This window comes from Mobula birostris, chromosome 6, assembly GCF_030028105.1.
Source record: "Mobula birostris isolate sMobBir1 chromosome 6, sMobBir1.hap1, whole genome shotgun sequence".
In the NCBI taxonomy this organism is placed as follows: Eukaryota; Metazoa; Chordata; class Chondrichthyes; order Myliobatiformes; family Myliobatidae; genus Mobula; species Mobula birostris.
Genome location: NC_092375.1, coordinates 155,421,364 through 155,449,000, shown reverse-complemented (window position 1 = coordinate 155,449,000; position 27,637 = coordinate 155,421,364). Strand labels below are relative to the sequence as shown.

General features: G+C 37.1%; 1 protein-coding gene across 13 annotated transcripts in view; it reads left to right on the top strand.

Annotated features, from left to right (window-relative positions):
* LOC140199488 (glutaminase kidney isoform, mitochondrial-like) overlaps positions 1 to 27,637 on the top strand; it is a 90,276-nt gene that overhangs the window by 7,023 nt on the left and 55,616 nt on the right. For all 13 annotated transcript variants that reach the window (XR_011886426.1, XR_011886425.1, XR_011886424.1 and 10 more), the window contains exons 2-6: positions 12,168 to 12,267; positions 12,737 to 12,858; positions 14,431 to 14,560; positions 14,837 to 14,916; positions 26,358 to 26,521. Coding sequence is in view for 8 of the 13 variants with exons in the window: in XM_072261664.1 (XP_072117765.1) it covers positions 12,168 to 12,267; positions 12,737 to 12,858; positions 14,431 to 14,560; positions 14,837 to 14,916; positions 26,358 to 26,521 (596 nt within the window). In the remaining 5 variants the exon portion in view is untranslated. The remainder of the gene's footprint in view (positions 1 to 12,167; positions 12,268 to 12,736; positions 12,859 to 14,430; positions 14,561 to 14,836; positions 14,917 to 26,357; positions 26,522 to 27,637) is intronic.

The window sequence follows — 27,637 nt, the reverse complement described above, 5'->3', positions numbered from 1 at the left end:
ATACAATGAACGAAAGCTCCAATTGGCACCACAGGCATTTCTTTTCCTCTTGCAGTGGGGCTAATAGATTAATAACATTTATAAGGTGATTAAGGTGGGGAGCAGGCTGTTCTTGTTTTCTGATGCAGAAATCTTGGACACGTAAAAATTCTGTAAAATGAAGATGCTTTCAAAAATGAAATTAAAAGTTTCCTAAATTAAAAATATCTTTAATAAATTATAATAAAGAGCAGTAAACAGTATTAAAAAATCTAAATCAAATCAATATTTGGCATGACTATCCTTTGCCTTTATAACCGTAGCAATTCTCAGGTACAGCGTTATGCAGTTTTATAAGAAAATCAGCTGTAGGTTGTTCCAAGCATCTTAGAAAATGACACCGTTCTTCTGCAGACCTTTAGCTGTTCTGCTTGCTTCTTTCTCCAGGTAATCCCAGACACCCTCAATGATGTTGAGATTGGGGCTTTGGGGGCCATATCATATGTTACCATACTCCTTGTTCTTTTTTTCTTCATCACGTTGTCTGTGTTTGGAGTTGTCGTCTTGCAGAATGAAGCTGGAACTGATTAGCTGACTCCCTAGTGGTATTGCGTACTGGATGATAATCTACTTGTATTTCTCAGCATTGATGATTCCATTAATTCTGACCAGATTATCAACTCCATTTGCAGAAATAGAACCCCAAACCTGTAGAGAACCTCTGCCGTACTTCACTGCTGGCTGCAGTCACTCATCCATGTAGCACTCTCCAGCTCTTCTACAGATAAACTGCATCTTGTTTAAACCAAACATTTCAAATTATGAGACTTCTGTCTAGAGCACTAGCTACCATTGTTCAGCACCCCACTCAGTGTATTTTTGTGCATAGGTGAGACTCTTGGCTTTGTTTCCACTTCTGACTAGACTTCTGTGGTCTGTGGAGGGGTGTACTTGGTTTCCAGTGGTTCCTGTGCATTTAGACCTGATGGCGGTTCTGGTCTTCTGACTTGGAAGGGACACCAGATATCTCATCTTCTGCACTCAGTTTCTGTGGCCAGCCACTGTGTTTCTGGTCCCTAACCTTGCCCGTTTCTTGGACAGCACATCTTGAAACACATATCTGCTGCAAAATTTCTGCTTGGGAGATCATTGAATGGTAAAAAATTCCACCAATAGTATCTCCACAAAGTCTACCAAATACAATTAGACTATCTGTTTCCTCTCCCGGATAAAAATGTCCTGTTGTATTTTTGCCAGCTACATTGAGAATGCCCAGTATCAGACATGTGAACCAACACTACAGATTAAAAAGCAGTCAGAAGTAAAGCACATTCTTGAAGAAATGCAACATTCACATCAGCTCTCAGGGAACCTTTAACTTTTGACTGTTCCTACCGGAGATGAATTGAAAGATTGAGCATGGGGGCCTAATATTTTCAGTTCCATCTATTTCAGTGAAAGGAATATTGTAGGTTGAACAGATGAGGTTAGGGCATGGAACAGCATGATAGAAAAATGGAGGGTTCTGGGGGATGGAAAGGTTAGTTTGATCTTGGAGTTGGTTAAAGGTTGGCATGACATCGTGGGCCGAAGGCATTGACGGTGCTGTAATGTTTTATGTTCCAGCTCGTGGAATTATGTTATTGTGGCCATTAGTGAGACTTGATGGCAGGAGGGGCAGTTCTGGAAGCTGTGTTCTAGAGTTCAGTTGTTTTAGATGTGATTGCAGGGGAGTATTAAAGGGGGAGGGGTGGCACTACTAGTCAGGGAACATGTCATTGCAGTGCTCAGACTGGAGAGCTTGCTGTTGAGGCTACGTGGGTGGAACCAGGAGTAAGAAAGGGATGGCCATGGTAATGAGATTTTATTACCGTCAGTGGCATTAGAGGAGCCGGTTGTAGAGATTTAGCAGACAGTTGGAAAAAGAATAAGATTGTGTGATTTAGGTGATTTTTTTCCTTTTAACTTTCCACATATTGACTGGGACTCCTACACAGTAAAAGGGCTGGATAGGGCAGAGTTTGTCAAATGTGTTTTCCTTAATTAATATCCAGAGAACTCGGTTAGAGAGCATGATATTGGATCTCCTATTAGGGAACAAGACAGGGCAGGTGACAGAAGTGGTGTATAAGGAAACTCTCTGGATCCAGTGATCATAATTGAATTAGTTTCAAGAATATTGTGGAGAAGAATAGGACTGTACTTAGATTGAGATTCTAAATTGGAGGAAGACTAATTTTGATGGCATCAGAAAGGATATGGCATTTTGTGGCACCAAGTTTTATTGTGGCAAAGTTGTATTCTGGCAAAGGGAATTTGGTAAGTGTGAGGCCTTCAAAAGTGACAGTTTGAGCATACAGTGTTTGTATGTTCCAGGTAGAATAAAAGGTGAGGTTAACAAGTTTGTTGGGCAAGGCTAAAGGCGGGGGGTATGAAGATCCTTGTTAAGAGGAATAAAAGAAGGGTGTGAGGAGTATAAGCATTACAAGAGACCACTTGAGAAGATTGCTTAAAAAAGTATGCTTAACAATCCCAGGGCCTAACAAGATTGCCCTCGGACCTTGTTTGAGGCTAGTGCGGGAATTGCAGGGCCCTGGCAGAAGTATTTAAAACTTCCTTAGCCACAGGTGAAGTCCTGAAGGACTGAAGTATAGCTAATGTTACTCTGATGTTCAAAAATGGTTCTAAGAATAAGCTAGAAAATTATGGGTCAGTGACCTGCTGTTAGTGGTGGGTAAGTTATTGGAAGGTATACTTAGGGACAGAATACATAATTACAGTGGATTCTGGTTAATTGGGACATGTCAGACTATACATATTAGCCCAATTATGTGGCTTTCCCAATTAGCAAAAGTTTCATGGAAATAGCTAAAAAGGGTTTTTTTTGAAAAAAAGATAAACTACTACTTAACTGAGTAACAAATGTATTTAAATGAAATATAGAAAATATTAGAACACTACCAAAAGTGCTATAGTAGTGTACAACTACTTGTATTAGTTTGTAATAGTTATCGATTGAGGAATTAATTCTGTGTATGCAGGTGTGTTTTGATTGTAAATTAAAATCAGTGCAGACACCTAATGAAGAAGATGGACTACAGGTGTCCCCCGCTTTTCGAACGTTCGCTTTACGAAACCTCACTGTTATGAAAGACCTATATTAGTACCCTGTTTTCGCTTTCAGAAGGTGTTTTCACTGTTACGAAGAAAGGCAGTGCGCTATTAAAAATCAGCGCACGATAAAAGGCAGCACGCGCCCCAAGTAGCCACTCTCCCCCGGATTCAGAACGGCATTGCTTTAACACGTTGCATTGAACAGCCGTTAGCAAGATGAGTTCTAAGGTGTCGGAAAAGTCTGAAAGAGTAAGGGTGTTACACTTAGCGTAAAACTAGACATAATTAAGCTTTTCGATCGTGGCGAACGAAGCAAGGACAAAGTGAGTTTGGCTTGTGGAAGCTGACGAAGATGATGTTGAAGAGGTTTTGGCATCCCATGACCAAGAACTGATAGATGAAGAGCTGATGCAATTGGAAGAGGGAAGGATAACAATTGAAACCGAATGCAGAAAGTGAAGCAACTGTGTGAGATATTCGCTGCAATGATAAAGTACGACTTTAATTTTGAAAGGGTACGTAGGTTTAGGGGATATTTGCAGGATGGTTTGAGTGCTTACAAACAATTGTATGATAGAAAGATGCCCGAGGCTCAGCAGTCAAGTAGGCCTTCCATATCAGCCACAGCAGATGATGAACCTCGACCTTCGACATCGAGGCAGGCAGTCATAGGAGATGATGAGCTGCCTGCCCTGATCAACGATGAGATGACACCCCCGTGTCCCACCACCCCAACTCCTGGGCCCCGGACAGATACTGTACTGATTTGCAAAGAACGCAGCGGTAGCCGGGAGGCACACAGCATATCTTTAAGAAAAAAACGGAAATAAACATGCTAGCTAATTAGGTGCCGCCTAGTAAGTAATTGTCAGCTCAGATCAGAGGCGATGCAATCAGCAATGGCCTCTGATCTGTGCCAACATTTACGTGCCAGGCAGCACCTAATTAATTAGCATGTTTATTTTGGCTTTTTTCTTAAAGATGTGCTGGGTGCCTCCTGGCTACCGCTGTGTTCTTCGCGGCAATGTATCAGGTCGGCGGCCCGGAGGGTGGGGACCACTGCACCATCCAGCCTGCGACGACTCAGTCTAACACACCATCATCAGTGTGCTCGGTGCTGTTTTCCCAATTCCGGTAAGTGATACTACACTGTACATACATTACTTCTATTTTATATAGGCTGTGTATTTTTACGTGTTATTTGGTAGATTTGGCAGCTTCATAGTTTAAAGGTTACTGGAGTGTGCGTTTATGCCAACAGCGCTTGCATGAGATTTTCGCTACGGAGATCTGTGCAGGTAATTGTTGTAGAGAAGTATTTCTACTTTATATAGGTTGTGTATTTATCATATCATTCTTGCTTTTACTATATGTTACTGTTATATTAGGTTTTATGTGTTATTTGGTAGGTTATTTTTGGGTCTAGGAATGCTCACAAAATTTTCCCATATAAATAAATGGTAATTGCTTCTTCGCTTTACGACATTTCGACTTACGAACCGTTTCACAGGAACGCTCTACCTTTGGATGGCGGGGGAAACCTGTACCTTCAAACAGTGCTCTCAAGGGTTGCATCCTCCAAATATCCATTTGAATTGTAACATTTAAGATGATTGTCAATCACTTCACATTCTTTGTGGTTCCTGACTATTGAAGTAGTGAAATTGTTTCATTTTCACTCCCAGCTATTTCTGGCAACTCCAAACTTGAATGTTTGAAACTGCAGTGAGAAAAATGGTTGTGAATTGTCTTGTTTATTATTTGCCAACTAACAAATACTGTATCACTGCTTTTTGAATACGATCATGCGAAGACTGTTCACTGTAAGCGTAGTATAGCGTCTAACGGCCACGCAGCGTGCATGAGCCTGTGATGTGCTGCAGTGATGAGTGCTGGCTCTGTTGCTGTTTTGTGCAGACCAGTGTGAGGTTGTACTTTGGGAGGACCAACCAGGTCCTGCCAAATGAACTGTAGGGAACTGAGGAGCGTGATAGAACAAGAGGATCTAGGCATATAGATCCATAATTCCTTGAAGGTGGGGTTGCAAATCAATAGTTATAAAGAGAGCTTGTGATATGGTGGGCTTCATAAGTCAACAGTACTGAGTATAGGAGCTGGGATGTTAGTTAAAGTTGTATAAGACATTGGTGAAGCTAAATTTGAAGTATTATGTGCCATTCTGGTCACCTATCTACAGGAAAGATGGCATTAAGATTGAAAGAGTACAAAGGAAATTTACAAAGATGTTGCTGGGAGTTGAGTTATAGGGAATGGTTAATTAGGTTAGGACTTTATTCCTGGAGCAAAAGGAAATGTGGCGAGATTTGATGGAGGTATACTAGATTATGAAGGGTATAGGTAAGGTGAATGCAAGCTGGCTATTTCCACTGGGGTTAGATCAGTCTGCAGGTCTCACTGGCCTTGTTAGTCATATATGAACTCCACCCCCAAAACCTGACTGAAAATAGGTTCCCTTTTCTCCTGAGGGGTTGCCTAAAATTTCAATCGGAAGCAGGTTTGATGTGCTTTCTGTGATCTTCCTTAATTAAAATCTGCAATCTTTTTCCTTGAAGTGCACATTGTACAAATAACTGGGTGCCTACACCTTGACTCTTGCACATATGGGCAGATCTGTTTTAGTTACTGAAGTCAGCTCCTTGGAGGTTGATCACCCGGCCAGAGACATTTTCTGTACACTGGTTGCTTCCAGCAGTTCAACTTTAGCTACAGTATTTGGTGAAAGAAATACTTATGGAACTTTTTGGATCTTGCACAGAAGGCATATTAAAAGATTCACGTTGCAGGACCATAGGTGGTTTGTTGTGACCACTGCATGGTAGAGCTTCAGTTTTTTGGCAGATGGTATTTTCTTTGTATGAGACTTGTACAAGGGTATGGGATTATGCTAATTGCTTGTCCAGGGAACTGCCATGAGGTAGGTTGAAACTACATCCTGAGAAAATGTGAACTATGAATGATGATAACAAATGTTTAAGTAGCATGTGAGAACTGCTGTGGCAACTTGAACATTCAGCACAATCATTTAACAACTCAGCAGACAGATGTCTGCCTAGAAAAACTTGAGAAGCATGTTAGACATGTACACATTTTATTCAGTTGCTATTCTTAAATATTGCTCTGAGAAACATTCTTAAATTGCAAACTGATAAGAAATTCCATAAACTTAGGCCATTTCAAAATGTTGAAAAAATAGCTGCAGTTCAGTTTCTAGCAAATTTTGTGCTGGTGCATAAATCAAGTATTGTACCCATGTCAAGTATTAATTTTCTATTGTACTTTTTGATTACTTGTTAATTTGATTGTACTTGGTTGTAAAGATTTCTGGCAAGAAAAGAATCAAATTTCTTCCTCAGAAGCCAGAATTTTGCAGTTTTTATAGAGCTAGTGAAGTTAAAATTGTGAAAATTTTTAAGATTCAAGTTCATTCTCCAAATATAAATTTTTTTAAAATCTGTGTATTCAGAAGCAATTGGTAAGTACCTTTCACAGTGGACTAACTGCTTTCATCTGAATTCTACTGAGGCAGCAGACCAATACAAGTATTTGATGAAAGGGGTGTTGTTTCTGGTATTCATCACGCTAAAGCAAAGCTTTAATTATCATGTGATGAATGTAATTGTAAAGAATAATCAGAGATGGCTACATAAACAGCAATGCAAAAGTACTTAAACACAACTGAATGGCAATTACAATAATGGGAAACGAAGTGTGCTAATGAAGTGAACTTGACAAACGATTATTTTTGACTCCAACATGCAGGGTGTAAGGTGCAAGTGAATTTGCTGTGTCCCCTGCCTGCCATCAACTCTTCTGTACTTGGAGGTTATTGTTTATTTTCACTCTTGCTACACCCCAAGGTGCACACATCAAATTTGCTGCTTATAGTGCCGAAAGGATTTTCCAGTGCTGCTTGTATCTGCCTCCAAGGCAGAGCTGTCAACAGAACTTTGCATGATGTTGCAGTTAGTCACATCAATATATTGACTTTGTCCAAACTGTTGCAATTGTTAAAAATAAATTACAATCTCCTGTGCTAAATTACACAACATTCCCAAAAAAAAGTTGAAGTTGAGATTTGCATGTGGTTTTTAAGACCGGATTTGAAAGAGCTTTTCAGAGCGCACAACTAAACAGTTTGCAATATTTATGATCTGCTGGAAGTGCGAAGAATAGCAAAATCAAATCATCTGAAGTTAACTCTAACTTCATTGACAATTAAATGTATAGATAATCCACATGGAGATTAAAGATAGGGTAATTGCACCGGGATAATGTATTTTTAAGTTGGATTTTGTATGGTATACATTTTATATATAATAAATAATAAATAAAATAAAAAAAAAAGGTTTGTGTTCCATTGGGTTGAAGGCTATTGGGGCCTACCTGATTTGGAGTTAGTTTATTATTGTCACATGTACCATATACCATATAAAGTTTGTTTTGATACTCTTCATACATATCAAATCATTACACAGTGCATTGAAATAGTACAAGGTAAGACAATGACAGAATGAAGTGTAACAGCTACAGTGAAATTGTAGTGCAGGTTGTCAATAAAGTGCAAGGTTATAATGAGGTAGATTTGGATCCTTAGAAAAGAGTAAAATGATGTGGGGGTAAATACTGAGGTTATGGAGGATATAACCGTTAACTCTTCCTGGATAATTCAGAAGTGAAATTTGAAAAACTATAATTTGGATTTATTTTGTTCTGGATAAATGTTAAGATAAGGTGAGAACATAGAATTGTATCAATCATGATACAATTCACTAGCCGTACAACTTGGAGAAGTAAAATGCATTACCCATTTTAATGTCACTGAAATTGGAGTTTACAATATCATGTTCTGGGGTTTCGGGATTGCTGCGTATGGGAGTCAGTGGATTGCGTGATTGTGCCACTTGAATTATTCTAATACTCTGAATAAGTGTGATATTTCATAAATTAGCATTGTATATTTGCAGAATGTTGCTGTTTGAGTGCTTACAATTATAGATGAAGAGTATTGTAGAGTACACTTGTTAAAGTGACACAAATTTCATTCAGATAATTTTGTGCTTCCTGATCATAGTGCACCACGTGCCCAACGAAACTCCGAATTATGTTTATATTTGCGTAGAGATTTCTAATGAAATGTGGAATGTGTGCATATTCCTTTCAAGTTGTCTGCTTTGTGGAGTCTGCATGGGGCAAGTAAGAACATTGAAGACTGAGTCATAGCTGATACCAGGAGTTATAATACAGATTAAATATTTAAATGATATACAGAAAAAAGTTATATCTGGGAAATGACATTTGGAAGAGGTGAAAAAGTGAATAATTGTGTCGTGCAATATTTTTCTAAGGAGGTGAGACTTTTAATTAAGGTAAAAGTGGCTTAAAACTAATGCTGGTGCATTCAGCAGTGAGTTTTGAAAAATCCCAATCAATAATAACACCTCAGAAATGCACTGGCATTGAGTTCTTAACCATTCTTAATGTGGAATTCATCCCGTGTGTAACAGCAGTTGGTGGAGGAACAAAATATCTTTTCTGGTAACTAAATTCCTATACTTAATGCCTTTGACCTGGAATCCCACTGTATCCAATTTAATGTGCATTTGCAGCGTTAACCATACATAGTTTAGTTTTTAATTAAATAAGATTGCATAGTTTGGAAGGGGCAGTTTTTAGTTGAAGTACATTTTTAAAAGGGCGGTGAGGTGTAAAGCACTATTTCTGATGGAATATTCAAGAACTATGTAATTGATACTGGGCTTTGGTCATGTTAATCTCAAGGACAGCTGCAGTGCACAACTTTGTTCATTATTGACTACTGTGCCTTGAAGCATGGAAGTCAGTAAATGAGCTGGAAATTAGATCCACTTCCTATATACAAGATAAAATCTGCAGATGCTGGAAATCTGAGCAGTGCACACAACATGCTGGAGGAACTCAATTTCCTCCGCCATCCAAAGGAGAGCGTTCCTATGAAACGGTTCGTAGCCGGAATGTCGTAAAGCTAAGAAGCAATTACCATTTATATGGCAACATTTTGTGAGCGTTCGCAGACCCAAAAATAACCTACCAAATCATGCCAAATAACACACAAAACCTAAAATAACAGTAACATATAGTAAAAGCAGGAATGATATGATAAATACACAGCTTATATAAAGTAGAAATACTTTTCCACAGTCATTGCCTGAACTGTTCTCCGTAGCAAAAATCTCACGCAAGTGGTCTCGGCAGAAACATAAAATCATACCAAATAACGCATAAAAATACACAACCGATATAAAGTAGAAATAATGTATGTACAGTGTAGTATCACTTACCGGAATTGGGAAAACGCCGAGCACACTGATGATGGTGTGTTAGACTGAGTCGTCGGAGTTTGGGTGGTGCAGTGGCCCCCACCCTCTGGGCAGCGAACCGATACCGATCCGCGAAGCATGTAGGGGTACAGTGGTAGCCGAGAGGCACACAGCACATCTTTAAGAAAAAAGCCAAAAAAAACAAGCTGATTAATTAGGTACTGCCCAGCACGTAATTTTCGGCCCAGATCAGAGGCGATTGCCGATTGCTTCGCCTCTGATCTGGGCCAACAATTACATGCCGGGAGGCACCTAATTAATTAGCATGTTTATTTCGGCATTTTTCTTAAAGATGTGCTGTGTGCCTCCCAGCTACCGCTGCATTCTTGGCGAATCGGTATCTGTCCACGGCCTGAGGGTTGGGGTGGTGGGACACCGGGGTGTCATCTCATCGTCATCTGTTTCCATTAGGGCAAGCAGGTCATCTTCTTCTATCTCTGCCTGCCTTGATGTTGAAGGTCAAGGTTCGTCGTCTGCTGTGGCTGATGTGGAAGGCTTGCTTGACTGCTTAGCCACGTGCATTTTTAGATTGTACAGTTCTTTGTAAGGACTCAAACCATCTTGCAAATATGCCCTAAACCGACGTATCCTTTCAAAATTGAACTTGTACTTTATCATTACTCATTTGGTTTTGATTGTTAGATTATGAAGACACGCAGTCCTCTTTTATTGTCATTTAGTAATGCATGTATTAAGAAATGATACAATATTTCCTCTGGTGTGATATCACAAAACCCAGGACAGACCAAGACTGGAAAAAAACTAACAAAACCACATAATTACAACTTATAGTTACAACAGTGCAACAATACCATAACTTGATGAAGAAGTCCATGAGCACAGTAAAAGTTCAGAGTTTCTCAAATGTCCCACATCTCACGCAGACGGGAGAAGGAAGAAAAACTCTCCCTGCCATACCCGACCACAGTCCGACCCTGAGTCATCCGAAAATTTAGAGCTCTGATCAGCTCTCCGACACCGAGTACTGAACGCCATTTCTATCCGAACGATTCAACCTCCATCTCGGTCGCCAACAGCAGGCAAAGCCGGGGATTTTGAGGCCTTCCTTCCGAAAGATTCCTGACTACGCAGTAACGACAGCAGCGAACGAGCGTTTCAGAAATTTTTCCAGATGTTCCTCTGTACTTTCACGTCCGTCTCCATCAAATCAGAATTGTCCACGGCCTCTATTTAACGGATACAATATTATTTTTCACCGGAGGGCTGCGCACGCGCGGTGCGCTGCTCTCTCTCCTCCCATCGTTTTCCTTTCCTCTTCCAATTGCATCAGCTCTTCATCTATTAGTTCTTGGTCATGGGATGCCAAAACCTCTTCAACATCATCTTTGTCAGCTTCCACTAGCCAAACTCACTTTGTCCTTACTTCGTTCACCACGATCGAAACGCTTAATTGTGTCTAGTTTTACGCTAAGTGTAACACCCTTACGAGCTTTTTCAGGCTTTTCCAATACCTTAGAACTCATCTTGCAAATGGCTGCTCACAGGCTCGTGATTAAGGCAATGCCGGCGAGAATGCAGTTCCGAATCCAGGGGAGAGCAGCTGCCTTTTTTTTTAATCGCGTGCTGCCTTTTTTTTTGCGCACTGCTTTTTCCGCGTGCTGCCTTTCTTTGTAACAGTGAAAACATCTTCTGTTAGCAAAAACAGGGAATTAATGTAGGTCTTTCATAACAGTGAGGTTCCGTAAAGTGAATGCTCAAAAAGCGGGGGACACATGTATTTGAATGCAGTTGTGCATTTTGATTGAAACATTTAGTGTAAGTAAGTGAGTTGATTTAATGTATTTATTGTTTATCAATATTATTTAAACCCATTTGTCAGTGAGCTTTCGAAAGCCTGTTTTATTGTCTGAGTGAAGCACCATGATGCACTGCCTGAGGCTTAGTGGATTTTGTGACCTGCTCTTTTTCTCACATGATTCCCATGGCAGACAGCTCTTTAGAGTTGTTGGATCTGTGGGGCAATAAAGAACCAAAAATCCAGTGGGTGGGGAGAAGGAGGGGTTGTAAGGAGTGATTCTCAAGGGGTTGTAGTGGAAACAGTTGTGCTTGATTGAGTCCATTTATGACTGGGTAAATAATCAGCATTTTAATATTTAATTATTTGGTTGATTAATATTTCAAATAGTGTGGTTAGTTCAAAAGGAAGCAATATCTTCATGTCTTTTTGAGGAATCGAAACCCTACTGCCATTACCCTGTCAATTTCTAGTAGTCTCCAATGTAACCCCTTTTGCTTGTGACAGTTTTTTTAAATTTGAGATTTCTAACATTTCATTCTGACCTCTTATAATTGTCCAAATAGAATAGTAGATGTATTTGACAAGTAAGGTTCCTCCCTCATCTTCAAGCGTGGAATGATATAAAGTTTAAATAATTTTACTACTTTCAGATTCTTGTCACAAGGGAGCCATTTGTTCTTGATTTCATTCTAGTAAAGGTTAGGCTGAAAACTAAAGCATTTCTCTTTTCTTCTTTGACACTTATATATAAAAAAAAGATTTGTAGCTGGACTAAGTCAGAGTAGAACGTAATGAAAGGAGACATCAGAACCAAGGTGTGATGGGTACAAAAATGTGAAAGACTTAATTTTGTTGAAGCCTTTTGCAGTGTCTTAAAAAATGTGATCTTGTGTCTCTCTTGCCTTGCTTTTCTTAAACAATTGTTCTTTCTCTTCAAGGAAAAAGTACAAAGCAGGTCTTCTCCCCAGTCTGGAAGATCTTCTGTTTTACACAATTGCTGAAGGGCAGGAGAAGATTCCAATTCATAAGTTTATTACTGTAAGTTTTGCTGTGTAATGACTCTTTCAAGCTTTTTTATCACTGAATTACAAGGTGTAGAATACTAAGCTTGTCTAATGAGATAACTAAAATCAGGTATTTTAACCAATCAAATATTGCAGTTTAATCTCTAACTTGATGGATGTTTTGGAATATAGAGAGAGATGATCGGTAACCATTGGCAAAACCTCTGGGGGCAATTTGGGAGGAATGAGGTATTTTGCAGGGAGTTGTCAAGGTTTTTTGTCAGTGCTGTGAGGTATCAACAGGGGAGTAATATTAGGCAATGAGGTACAGAAGCTTTCATAACAATTTGAGAAAAGTTATTTTTCATATTCTGTTAACTTAAAAAGCAGGGGTGTTATTACTGATCCACAACTGATGATTTATGAGATTGGTTACTATTTGAGGCGATTTGTATGTCATTTTGGTAATGCCTGAATGCCGATTGTCTTTTTGTTCATTACAGGTCCTAAAATCAACAGGATTAAGAACATCTGATCCTCGATTGAAGGAGTGTATGGATATGCTTAGAACAAATGTGCAGGCAGCTTCTGATGGAGTTCTGCTTGATAAAGAACTCTTTAAAAAGTGAAGTATTTGTTGAACCCACAATTCTTTAATATCTAGAGTCAATTAGTGCTTCTGTTTTCAGTATTTCTCTTGGGTCTATCTTGAAACTTAGTGCAGGTTGGACAGCTGTTTGGGTTGAGTTGAGAGAGGGAGAGAGAGAAAAGACAGAACAGAATAATTTGAAAGTCCTGAGGATGTTTTGAATTTTAAAAAAATACCATCAAGGCAGAGTTAGGAAAATCTAAAACTAGATATGAGAAATCTGAAGTTGAGTTGAATTGAATTGACTTCATTACTTACATCCTTCATATATGTGAGGAGTAAAAATCTACGTTACATTTTCATCTAAATATGCAATGTGCAATTTATAGTATTTTATTATGTACAATAGGATAGTCAGTATAAGAGAAATACAGTTGTGTCAGCATGAATTAAGCAGTCTGATGGCCTGGGTGGAAGAAGCTGTCCCTGAGCTTGTTGGTCCTGGCTTTTATGCTGCGGTACTGTTTCCTGGATAGTAACAGCTGGAACAGTTTGTGGTTCGGGTGACACAGATCCCCAATGATCCTTCAGGCCCTTATTGCACACCTGTCTTTGTAAAAATGTCCTGAATAGTGGGAAGTTCACATCTACAAATGTGCTGGGCTGTCCACACCACTCTCTGCAGAGTCCTGTGATTGAGGGAAGTATAGTTCCCATACCAGGCAGTGATGCAGCCAGTCAGGATGCTCTCAATCGTGCCCCTTAAAAATGCTCAAACCTTTGTTCATTTTTTTTATTATTATTGTTCAGTAACCTAGCATACAGATATCCTCCTCAACTGATCTGCATGCAGCTCTGGTCTTGGTCTCTGGTCTTCCATAATTGAGATCCCCTTTACCCTATCTGTCTCCCATTTTTTTTTCTTTTCAGTTTTTCTGAAGGTATTTTTGACTGGAAGTGTTTTTTTCCTCTTTCCATGGATGTTGTCTGAGTTACTAATGTTTACACATTTTTTTCTTAAACTTATTTTCATTCATTCCTGGCAAGGTTTGCATTTATTGTTCTTATGAGGTAAATTAGGAAGCAAGTAATCAGGCATATCAGACCAAGATGCCAAGATTCTTTTCCCAAAAGGATAGGCTTTTAAAAATAAATGTCATAGCTACAATTACTTTTGTAAGTTTTGATGATTTGATTTAAATTAATCCTTCTGTCAAACTGCAGTGTAAACTGGTGCCTATGGATAAGTCCAGTCCATTTAAACATTTAATTCTTTTTTCTGTTAAAATGTTGGCGCATAGGATTTATAACTTTTGGTAAAGAGTTGTAAACCTTTTAAACAGATCTGTGTTTGATCTTGTCAAACTACAATGTTCTAGAAAGAGTCTGAAAATTTGAAATGCAAGTAGAATGTTGGAACTGCTTAGCTGTCACTAACCTAAAATATCTAAGTGTTTCTCTCTGGGTGCTGCTTGGCCAATAACATTTTCTGGTTTTATTTTATGTTTAAACTGTAAGAGGAAGCTTTTTCAGCAGCACTCTCAAGTAGCTTTATTTTTTCCAACAGCATTCTTGTAATAAGTTTTCTTTTTTTTCCCCCCTTTTCAGGTGTGTTGGAAACAATATTGTACTGCTCACTCAAGCTTTCAGGAGGAAGTTTGTCATTCCAGAATTTGAAATATTTACATCGCATATTGATGGTCTTTATGAGATAGCCAAAAGAATGACAGGAGGAAAGGTACATCTTAATTTTAATATACTGAGGAACTGGATATTAAACGGCTAAAAGTAAGCTTAGGAATGCATTTTTTTTTTTACAGAAGATGTTAGCTTGGTTTACATTTTGTTGTTGGTAACTGTTAATGTCAATTGTATTTTGTTTGTATTCACCTGGTTATCTTAATTTGTACAGTGTTTTTATGTAAAGTATTCAAACTGAGCACAATGAAGGAGGGACTACAAGTGATGCTGGTATGTTTCACTTTGTTCAAAGGTTTTTTTTTTCCTCTGATAGGTTGCAGATTATATTCCACAGCTGGCTAAGTTTAGCCCAGATTTGTGGGGTGTGTCCTTGTGCACAGTGGATGGTCAAAGGTAAGAAAAACAATTTTTTTTAAAAATCTTTAATCGTATCTGGAAATGCATGCTATATATTTATACTTGCTTTGCAGTGACTTCATTTATTGTACTTCAATAGAAATCAAGTCAAATACTTAAGTCTTTTTTTAAGTCAACTGAATTTTCAAGTACTTTTGTAGTGAAGTATTTAATTGTATACTTGCTGCTGTCCACATATCATATGACTCAGATTTTGAATAAACTTTATTTTCCTATTGGCATATTACAAAAAAACCATGTTTGCTTATTGTTAGGAATATAGGAAAAAGGTTAAGTTCTGCTTTTTAATTTAAAAAAACAAATTAGTCATTTGTATTGCAAAATTTAGCTATGTATTCTGGTTTCATTTTCGTTTCTCTACAAGTACCTTATCGAAACCATTTAATCATTATTAGATTGTGCTGAGTTTTTGAGATCTTAGGAAAACCAACCTTGTGAATGGAATTTTCCCTGTTGATCCTAATATCATTCTGGTGTACTCCCTTCAAAGGTCATGTATCTTACTGTTAAAGCAATATCCAGAATTGAATGCATTTCTCTACATTTCCCCTAATCAGAGCTCTGTATAACTGTAGCATGGATCATACTATTTATTCCATCTCTCTTGAGAAGGTGATGATATTTTCAGTTATGCTAATCCAGTAATTTTTTTAACAACTTTCTTTGCATGATCCCCTAATTCTTTTTGTTCTTTACAGTTCACTGCTACTGATTTTTCAATCCAAATAGAAACTATTTCTTTTTAATGTTGAATACCACTTAGCATACTCTTGTGCCTTTACTTTATGTATTGATGTCCTTTTGAAACTTTACATTTCTGCCTGCATTAATTATTGTGCTGCCTAGCTTGATCGTGTCATCAAACTTGGAGGTATTTTTCTGAGTCCTTTAAAACAAAGCGGAAAAGTTGAGGTCTATTATAAATGCAGGAGATCCTGCAGATGCTGGAAATCCAGAGCAACACACAGAAAATGCTGAAGGAACTCATTAGGTCAGGCAGCATCTGTGGAGATGAATAAATAGTTGATGTTTCAGGCTGAGACCCTTCAGCAGCACTGGAAAGGAAGGAGGGAAGGGAAGGAGGGCAAGCTAGAAGGTAATGGTGAAACCGGGTGGATGGGAGAGTAGAGTTGAAATAATATAAATACTCAAGAGTACCACACAATAGGGTTCCTTATTTGACTTGCTTTCATCTTGCCTGCGGTTTCTTCTGTAGAATTCTGAACAATATCTTCTACAACTCTTTAAATATATTTTATTGGTGTTCTCTTGTTTACCATGTTATTTGCTACCTAAAGCACTCAACTGTACTTGTAGGAATAAACTATCTTTGATAAAACTAGACCTCTACTTTCTGATCAGCTCCTTTGTTCAAATTCTCATTCGTTCTGATAGTTTGCTTGGAATTTTTGCTACATTGGATGTTGAACCAATAGCTGTGGTTTAATTCAACATTTTCTATTTGAGGGGTGGTATTTCTAATTTCATCCAATACTAATGCATAGAAATAAAGCTGTTTGGTTTTGGAGTCAGTTAATCTTGTCTAGTTAGTTCCCTAATTGTGTCAAATTTTACTAAGTTCCTCCTTGGTTTTTATTTTGGGGTAATCTATAAATTGATGGCCTTTTTTAAAGTTGGCGTTACCCTTGCTGAATTTTTATGTAATCACTACATAAATGTACTTCTCGCTGAACTCTAGTTAGCCATCAAAGATGAAAAGTGAAGTGTCTGGCACAGCAGTGATTCTGAGGGGGTTTATGGGTTTTATAACTGAACTTTTGTCATTAAGTTTCTAGATGTTCTTTTGCTTCTATGCAAAGTAGCTACTGTATTTCAAATGCATGCTTAACTACTGTGCTCATCACTCCGTCAAGATATCCTTAAATTATCACCTCTCAATGAGCTTGCTACACACTTTTTTTGTGTAGTAATTACTTGTGTATTTCCCTCGGGTTTAGCTTGGAAACTTACTACCTTGTTTGTGGTCGAGAGCTATTACTGCCTTTTGCTTTTGACCATTTAATTCATCCATCAACTCTTCTTTATGCTCTTTGTACCAAGAATGAGCTATTTTCCTAAAAGTGGAGGGCATCTTGTAAATTTTTCTTTCACTTGTGTTTACAGCTGCTTTACTTGCAAGGCGACTTGTGTTTCAGTATATTTCAGTTAATATTTAAACAAAGGCGAGTATATTCTATCAGGGAATGCAGAACTAGATACAAAGCAATTACTTGCCCTTTCTTCCTCACCTAATTGTCAGTAAAATTGAGAGACTGGGGAATAGAACCTTTTAGCATTTAATGTTTCTAAGTTAATTATGGCATGCCGATGAATCAAAATTCTTATTTTCTGCCTCAACACTACTCAACTTGCTGGCTGAACTTTGGAATATGTGCTAGCAGCCATCCTGGTCACTTGGGATGTGGTATGAGATTGCAGTTTGCTCTCAAACTAGGGTCAGTTTTATATTTTAGACCCTTGCTTGCCAGGAGGCGGATTGAGGCTGTCCAAACTCTTTTCTGTCTGCAAGGATGTATGTGAAGAGGAAGAAACTCCTTGAAAAAGATTTTCTTTGTGGTACGTAAAGTGAAACTGTTTGTAATACTTGAAGAATGTATTTGTATATAGCACTTAAAATCTTCATTATTTACAAGTTCAATATTTGGGGATAATTTCAAGTATAGCATAATTTGGCTTACAATTTAAAAATTCCTATCTTTTGCATGTATGAACTTGGGAAAATAAAGTAATTTCTAGCATTTTTAAAAATCAAGTTTCTTCTGGATTAATTCATAATATAAATATTAGGCTGGTGAAGTTCAGAAGTATTTATATTCCCCATTGCTTCTCAATTTCCTCAACCCTTTTTTTCCCTCCTCACTTCCAAATTCCCTAACATGTCAACAATTTCAAATTCTTACGTAAATTGAGCAAGAAAGAATAAAACTGATAATTTTTCAATCATGCTTTATTGTAAGATCTATTCATTCAAAAGCATTAGTCCTCACTTTCCAAAAACACTTTAATGTTACTGAATTTTGGTATTCGAATAGGTCTAACCTGTCAATGTGGTTATTTGCATATTACTAGGAAAAATATTTTTAATAACTGAATCTTTTAATTGGATAGTATGATGGCAGAGTCACATTTTTAAAGGGATGAATTGCTGCTTTAAGCTGTTAAGTAACCTGCATTTTCCTGTTTCTATAACTGAAAATTTAAATTACAGACTTTCCCTAGAGCCTAGGGCCTCTTGCTCATACAGCATCTGGAATGTAAAACTTTACTAATTCATTTTTAAAACTGGTTTATGATTGCACAGTCAATTTAAATCCTTAAGCACAGCCCAGATTTTCCTTATCGATGAATATTGCACTACAATAGACTACTGGATGTTTCCTATTAATAAAGTAAATAGATCTTTTATTATCAGAATTATCTTTGTAGTCAGAATTTTATATCAATTACTCAGATGAAGTCAAACAGCTGGATTTTGGGGAACTACTTGAATTAAATTATATTTACATTAAAGATGACTTGATGATTGCAGACACCTGGGATCCAACCTCCAGTTATATTCCCTTAGCACCTCTCTGTGTGCATTATTTCACATTTTTCTGAATTAAATTTCTTTTGATTCCTTTCCACTAAGCTAGAGCGATGATTCACATGTTGCTGCACTGTTTAAGCACTAAGGGTTCATAGGATGGTTGATAGGATTGTGCTATATATAATTTATAAATTATGCAGTTGACTCTACACAGAAACCGGCGTCACTGAAAAGCATAACAATGTACAGGTACGGGAAAAGTTCTGCATTAAGGTGGCTGGTCAGCGAACATCTGTGGAAAGAATGGAGAATTATTTCAATATATGAACATTGTCTGCAAATATTGACTAATGTTAGCTACTGCAGTATACACTGATCATGTAAAGCAAACTTTGTGGAGAATAATCTAAAGTAACGTGACTGCTAATTTTTGCTCTGTTCAGATTCGAATTCTTCTGCTAGAAATATAGTTAATAATTTAAGTATAGGTTAAAATTGATTACTTCTGTACATTCAAACTTTCAAGTGTATATTCGGGCAGTGATGAGGATGATTTATTACAAAGGAGAGAGATGTATATACTGGGCTGGATTTCCCTGGCAACTTGCTGCAGAACTCCATGTAACTCTTTCACTGCCTGGAAGTTTCAAAATTCCAATGAATGTGTGTGTAAAGTTGGACGGCCTGAACTTCCTGATAAGTGTTTATTTTGGTGAGGTTGTGAAATAGTCATTTTAAACTCCACAAGGAGCTTAGCGGAAATGCGCCAAATTCCTACAGCTTTTCAGCAGCTATATTGGGGATTCTGCTTGTTGAATCCATGCTAGGTTAGTTACAGGCTTAATTCCATAAATGAATGTCTTCTAGTTTCTAATTTTTTTCATTTAAATAGTAATAGTACAATTAACTTTTTTGATGTTTGAATGCTAGGCTTTCATATGTAGAGTTTATTCACTGCTTTAATAATTGATTATGCATGGGGTTATGACTTTGGTTATCTTCAGTGCAGGTGGGATTTGAAGCCATATCACGTAACCCAGGGGCTTCCTTCTGATCATGGTAGTGACAGCTTCACTTAAAAAAAAAAAAAAAAAAAAAAAAAAAAAGATCACCTGCGGTTTGTTCCCAGGCAAGCAAGGTCCTTGTGAATAGATGAGTGGAGAGTATGGATGTCAAGCTGTTGCCAGGAAGTCCGGATCATTATGTTTAACAATACTTCTGCCTACTTGATAAGAAATTTAAAGTGAAAAGAAATGCACTTTTTTTATATGCTTTTCTCTGATTGTCACATGAGGACTCTGAAGAAGATTAATTTTGTTGAGGTATTTGGGTGCAGCCTCTGGTGTTATACTAGCCTAATTTGATGGTTGTTCCTAACGTTTGTATCTCTGTTGGTCATCAGCTGTTGAAATCTGAATTCTGGACTCAAAATTTATGATTGCAATATGATTTTAAATCTGAGTAGCTTTGGACATCCCCTTCTATGTTTTTAATCAAAATGTGTCTTGCTCAAGAGACTGAAATGTCTCCTAATGGTTATTGGTTTGAGATTTTCTGATTTCTACCAAACGCCTGAGCACAACACTTGGAGTGGTATTAGACCATAAGACAAAGGAGCAGAAGTAGGCCATTCGGCCCATCGAGTCTGCTCCACCATTTTATCTTGAGCTGATCCATTTTATCCTATTTAGTCCCACTGCCCCGCCTTCTCACCATAACCTTTGATGCCCTGGCTACTCAGATACCTATCAATCTCTGCCTTAAATATGCCCAATGATTTGGCCTCCACTGCTGCCTGTGGCAACAAATTCCATAGATTCACCACCCTCTGACTAAAAAAATTTCTTCGCATTTCTGTTCTGAAAGGGCGCCCTTCAATCCTGAAGTCATGCCCTCTCGTACTAGACTCCCCCATCATGGGAAACAACTTTACCACATCCACTCCGTCCATGTCTTTTAACATTCGAAATGTTTCTATGAGGTCTCCCCTCATTCTTCTAAACTCCAAGGAATACAGTCCAAGAGCGGACAAACGTTCCTCATATGTTAACCCTCTCATTCCCGGAATCATTCTCATGAATCTTCTCTGTACCCTCTCCAATGTCAGCACATCTTTTCTTAAATGAGGAGACCAAAACTGCCCACAGTACTCCAAGTGAGGTCTCACCAGCGCCTTATAGAGCCTCAACATCACATCCCTGCTCCTATACTTTATTCCTCTAGAAATGAATGCCAACATTACATTCGCCTTCTTCACTACTGACTCAACCTGGAGGTTAACTTTAAGGGAACCCTGTACGAGGACTCCCAAGTCCTGTTGCATCTCAGAACTTTGAATTCTTTCCCCATTTAAATAATAGTCTGCCCGTTTATTTTTTCTGCCAAAGTGCATAACCATACACTTTCCAACATTGTACTTCATTTGCCACTTCTCTGCCCATTCTCTTCCAATCTATCCAAGTCTCTCTGCAGACTCTCCATTTCCTCAGCACTACCGGCCCCTCCACCTATCTTTGTATCGTCAGCAAACTTAGCCACAAAGCCATCTATTCCATAATCCAGATCGTTGATGTACAATGTAAAAAGAAGCGGCCCCAACACTGATCCCTGTGGAACACCACTGGTAACCGGCAGCCAACCAGAATAGGATCCCTTTATTCCCACTCTGTTTCCTGCCAATCAGCCAACGCTGTATCCACGTATGTAACTTTCCCGTAATTCCATGGGCTCTTGTTAAGTAGCCTCATGTGTGGCACCTTGTCAAACGCCTTCTGAAAATCCAAATATACAACATCCACTGCATCTCCCTTGTCTAGCCTACTGGTAATTACTGGTATTGTAGCATAAGATATTAAATAAAATTTCCAGGTCTAGATATTAAACTCATTTGCGCGTGGATTTTGTGTAAAATAGCTTTTAAAATATTTGTATTTATTTCCATAGAAGCCCAGCTCACTAGAAAATTTAACTGGATGATTTACCTGAGCATCAGTATATTTTTTCTAGGCATTGTTTTGCATGTGGTCAGTAAAATGTATGATAGTCATTTCATCTTTACGCACATGACACATTGCACCAATTTCTGCAATTGGTGCAAAAATGTGCAATCTATAACGTGTATTTTTCACACTTGGAGAGAAGGAACAAGCTCAATAGTTAGTTGTCAAATATACGATTTTTGTTTTTGTCCATGCTGGGGTTTAATGTTTGCTTTCTGATGGTTTCTGTACTTGTAGTGCTAGTGTTTTTTTAGAAGACTAAAAATTAATGTATTTTTATTTCCGTGCAAGTACTCCGATTGAGAAGCACTTCAGATTTTTATTTTTTACTCAGTACTATTTCTGATTCTGTGCTGGTGACTGCATCTCTAAAAGAACTCAAACTTGGTTTGGGATTCTGCTAGTTTGAGTGCTCTGCCGAGATAGTCTTAAATCAGAATTATTTCAGTTCCGGAAGTTCTGAAGAAATTGGAAGGAAAAAACACCTGAATTTGTTTTTTTTTTTTTTTTTTTAGGCAGGTTATCATTTCATTAGCTTTGAATATCTAATGCAAAATCCTATAATATTGCCAGTGGAACTCATGCTTCCTAAAATAGGTTGAAAATAAAATGTTTTCTGAAAGAGGGTGCCACTAAAATGGAAAATACATCAGTTGTATTTTACAGTTTTGTTTGTTTATTTTTAGTATGCCCTAAGTGTACATGGACAGAGATTCTTCATATTGCAAATCAATATTTTTTATTCATTTTCATGGATAAATTTATAAGCTCAGTGTGTAAATTTGACCATTCTTTTATTGTTGGTGGGGTGTAGTGTCAAGAAAGGAATAAACAAACATAAATTGCTTTGTCCTGTAGATTAACACAAAAAAAGTATAGCTCCTTGAAAGAGGGTACCACTGAAATTAAAAAACTGTAACTGTATTCTACAGTTTTTAATGATTCATTTAAAACCTTTTTTGATTTTTAATAAAATGCTGATTTCTGCATTTGAATTTAATTTTGTTTTTGCAGTGTGCTAAAGCAGTCAAAACTCCAGTGATAATGAAATCTAGAATGTCACTATATAATAAAGATAAGAATTAACTTATTTACAAGAATGTGGATGACACATAGTACAGTTCCATTTAATTTTAGTTGGCAAAAGTGTCAGCAATTTCAATTGAAGAAATGTGTTATTTACAGCATATGAGTACTATTGAATGTTTTTTCCTCCAAAATAATTTTTAAATGACAAATTTGTTGATGTGGGATGTTTTATTTTAAAACAAAGTCTTCAAACTTGTAGCTGTATTTTTTCATTAATTTGGAGTGAATGATACGGTGGCCTGAGTTTTCTCTGGCATTGGTTACTAAGCGCAAGTACTTGGCTATACAGTAGACAACTTGCTTCACAAATGGTTGAGAGTACTTGGTGAATAGCTGATCTGTGTGAATTGGAAAATCTGTGTTCAATTACTGATTTGCAATGAATTGTAAAGTATAGCACTTTAGTTCAACAGTGTTAGGAAAGAGTGTTCTTGCTCTTGATTATATCACTATGCATGTGTGGGAAGCCCTCAAGAACACTATCTATCTCATCTGTAAATATTTAAGTACTTTGCCTGCCTTGTTAAATTTTGCAAAATGCCCATTTGGTAAAGTGCCGGAGGGTGTCTTTTTGCCTGTGGTCATGTCCTCCATGAAGTCCTTTTAAAAATAATTGTTGGAAAACTGGTGTGAGGAACAAATTATTTTTACACTTCTTTGAGACTTCTACATTGTGCCTGTTTTTAAGTCGTCTTTATTTTTTATAGTCTTTCACCTCGGTGGAAATGAACTTCAGCCAGGAGAGCAAGTGGGAGCTGCATACTCTTTCACAACTTCAGTGTGCCAGTCTTCTGTAAATGGCCATAAAGGAGGTGTGTGTATACACAGACCAATTCCCAGTGTTTGTTTTTTTTTCCTTCATGGGATATCATAGCAGAAACCACCTGAAAACTGACAGCTCAATGGCATGGTATTAAAGTTAACAATAAAGAATCAGTAACTGAGAAGTTGCTGGTCAGTAGCTGTACCATTGGTCTGTCAACAGGGATTTGAAGCTTGTTTCCCATTTACACACTTGGGTGTGTCTGAAGTAACTTTTAAACAAAAAACCCTGAGTGAACTGGTTCCTGCATTTGAATTCAATGCAGTGAGTATGAGCTGTTTTAATATATCCTACTTTGCAAGAACTGAAGCAATCTGGGATTTTTGTGTTGATTTACTCAAGTGTATGGCTGAATTCCGATCACTATTCATATCCACTTTTGCTGTCTACTACCCTGACTACATACCAAGTCTTTAGTCAGTGTGATACCATCGTTTGCACGACACTGATGTAATACATGGCAATTGATAATCTTTCTTCAGTATCCAGTTTGGCATTACTTAATCAAGTGTGAAAGACCAGCCTGCACACAGGTCTTGTGCTCTGGTCACATCTTAATTATCCTCTGAGCGCTTCATTCACTAGAAATGTCATCAGGCATTTAAGACTGATGCAGAAACACTGCATGTACGACTATGTACATGCAGAGTTGTCCTTTTCTCTAAGCCATCACAATAGAGTTCCTAGCAAATGCATCCTTCACTGCATAAATTGGTGCTATATAACACGAGCCTCTGTGTAACTGTTGGAATGTGCGATTTCCATTGTCAAAAATTCATTGCTATTTTGGACTTGCTACTGTAGAGGTACAGCACAGTTTACGATGTGGATGTGGTGAATTTTCATTTTGCTTTAATATTTTTACCCTTCCTAGAAGGGGAAAACAAAAACTTTACAATTCAATCCTTGCTACAAACAATATTATTTTAATATTTGATTATTTTTTATGGTGTGACTGATGCACTGAGAATTAAAATAAATGTCATATATTTAAGAGCATTATAAAAGGCACCATGTGCTTACCACTAAATTGAGTTAAGTTTTCATTTTTTTTTATGCTTGGTAAAAATTGGGTAGGAGCAACACATGCATAATATGTGTGATATAGTTGTCCATTTTGATCAATAGACTGTAAATTGGGTAGACTCTGCTCTGGAAAGTTCTGTACACAATAGCAGAAATTAAATGTTCCATTTCCTTTGTTCAAATTTCTGTATTTGCTATGCAACTTTAACATTTAATCTGAATTAATTTTGCATACTAGCAGTTAATAAGCTTAAAGTTAGATATCAGAACATAATAAGAAGCCCGGTATGCTTGCATACACTGTCTTCATCGAGAATTGTTCAGAGATTACTCATGTAAATGGATAGAAGCAAGATCTTAAAACTGAATTTGTATGTCTGTAATAAGCATGGCATACACAACACACCAGATTGTTATGAAATACATGCATGGCGTGAAACACTTCCTCTGATGCCACTTGGTCAATGTAAAAAATCTTACCAGAGGGTTGATGCAGAGTGGTTAATTTTGTTCATCTAATAATGCATCCTTTTTCTGATATGTGAAATGTACTTTTGTTTCAGTCATTGATAACTTTTGATTATCGGCATATTGTTTGTATTGCAGGAATCCATGATAAATGTCATGAGTTTGAATGTATACCTTCAGTGCAAAATGGCACTCTAAGCCCTCTGTATGTACTTAACTTTTAAGATCATGGATTAAAATGCTAGATTTTCTTTGCCTTGTTTTTGGGCAAAATGTTCTCTTAATTGTTTCAGAAGTGGCATTAGGGACTTTTCTATTGACACTTCTATTTACTATTTTAAAAAAATCAATAAAGCTTTTAAACAGGCATAAGTTAACATGTAAAGTTCTTTACTTTTGGAGAAAAATTGGATAGAATTTTGATATTTTAGTTATCAAAATTAAGAGCTGCCTCTTTGAACTTAAAATATATTTTTGTCCAATTATTTGCATTTTATTTTGTGAACACTTAATTTTCAAAGGATGGCAAAGAGGGTGTGGACAAGTAGCGAAAATGTAATTAAACATGGCTTAGACTATAGTAGGTGGGGAAAAAGCAATGTAGTGGGGGGAAATAAATTCAGAAAATAGTGAATGAGTCTCTGTGCTTTTAATGGTTATACAAAATAACTCATTTTGATAATCTAAAGTTTTGTGCAATGTAATAAGTGGATTGGACAAGGAAAAGCAGAATCATACTAGAAATTTGAAAATAATGGAGTGCAAATGGAAAGCCAAACCCAATATTGTTACATTTATGAAACAAGTGAAGAATCATAGTTTCGGAATGCTTATACAACGTAATTGTTGAATAAGTCAAGCTGAGAGGATGACAAAGATACAGGTGAAGTTTGGCAGAAATCAAACGCCATGTCATGATGTTGAACTGTGGAAGTTATATATGGATTCCAGTGCTGCGGTGCTTGGATCAGGTCAGTTAGGTTTTCAGCAGGAGGGAAATTTCATGTGATGCCCTGAGCTCTACTGCAGATGAATTGGAAATGTGGCTCAATTACAATGTGAAGCTGTTAGACATGTACTTGATGAGATGATGCTATTTATGGAGTTAAAATGACAGCTAGGTAAATTGGATGGGGTTTGTATGATATCAATACAAATTAGTAGCAATTACTACTGAAAGTTTATCATCATTACATAGATACTGAATATATATTAATGTAACATTTTACTATTTAGCTTAGATTTGTAAAATGTTTCTGCTACTAATTTAATACAGGCTGTTTCCAAATACAAGCTGTAGATGGAAAATAGGTGTAAATATAGTTTATACTATTGATAGTGTAAGATAGAGATATATACACACACACACACATATATTTTGGTTATTGCAAATGCTTCAATGTAGTCCTACTGTTTTGTAGTCTTGAATTGTTTTTAATTGTCTGAAATTTCCTTACACCAGGCATTCAGTTGGTGATACCAAAGTTCCTTTTTGTCTTCAATCCTGTGTGAAACCATTGAAATATGCTGTTGCCATACATGATCTTGGGACTGAGAATGTTCACAAATATGTTGGTAAAGAACCCAGTGGATTACGTTTCAACAAACTCTTCCTGAATGAAGAAGGTAGAATTTGTATTATTAATTTTTGTGCTTTTTTTAAACAAAATCTTAATTTGATTCTAATAGAAATTTTAGCTGTTGTGATTTTTAAAATTTAAATTTACAAATTAACTCATCTCTGATATATTAATAGAATATATTTAAATAGTCCATATTTTCATTTTCTTGAATTGATAATCTGTTTCCAGATATTAAATTTTGTTAATGTCACTGACTTTGTAGGCATCTAAGTCTGTAGTCTTTTCACAAGTATATTGATTAATTCTATTTTTACATAATTCTCAAAATTTAGATTTTGAGATAATTACAGCCTTTAGCACTTGTTGGTAAATGTGTCCTTGAATATTTATATGAAAGGTATATATCTCACATAAAAAGTTGAACATCAAGGAATTACTCTTTCGGTGGGGGGGGGGGAATGTAACCAATTCACTCGTGTATACAGCAGCTATAGATCCCTTCAGGCATTTACCAGTCTTTCTGTGAAACTTTTATTTCTCAGTCTGAATTCGTATCAGAAGAATGTTTAGCGGCTTTTTGTTTTCCATTTGTTGAAGTGTGTTCAGTTATGTTTTTACACTCCTATTTTTCCATAAGCTGCTGCCCCTCTGCATTTAAAGATTTTCTAGAAGACCTTTCCATACTGCCAAACCAAGTTGTTGTTTTTTTTTTTTTTGACTCTCCCATGTTAGTTCTGATTTAATCTTGTTCTTGGTATTCTTCCTCCCTCCCTCCACAAAATAACATTTTTGGGCTTTATATTTGCCAAGGTGCTAATGTAATTGCAAGTTGTAGAATGGTGGGAATGCTATAAGGGAGCTTTGATGTCAGGTAAGTGGAGAAAGGATTAAAATCAGAGTAAGCCTGTTGGGAAGAATATTATTCTGCTGTGGACTGTCACAAATGGTTTCAACTATTTTAATAGAGTAACTTGTTTTGTTAAGGATTTTAGGGGACATTATCATTTGAACCTTGAAAAAGGAAATTAGAGGTTTGACATTGGTTGGGTCTGTGAAAGGTTAAAAAAAATTGTACATCAGTAATTGTGAGGTTGTAATGTAAAAATTGCAACAAGGGATAGCACCATCCCAGCAGAATAATAAGAGGAAAAGTGTTCTA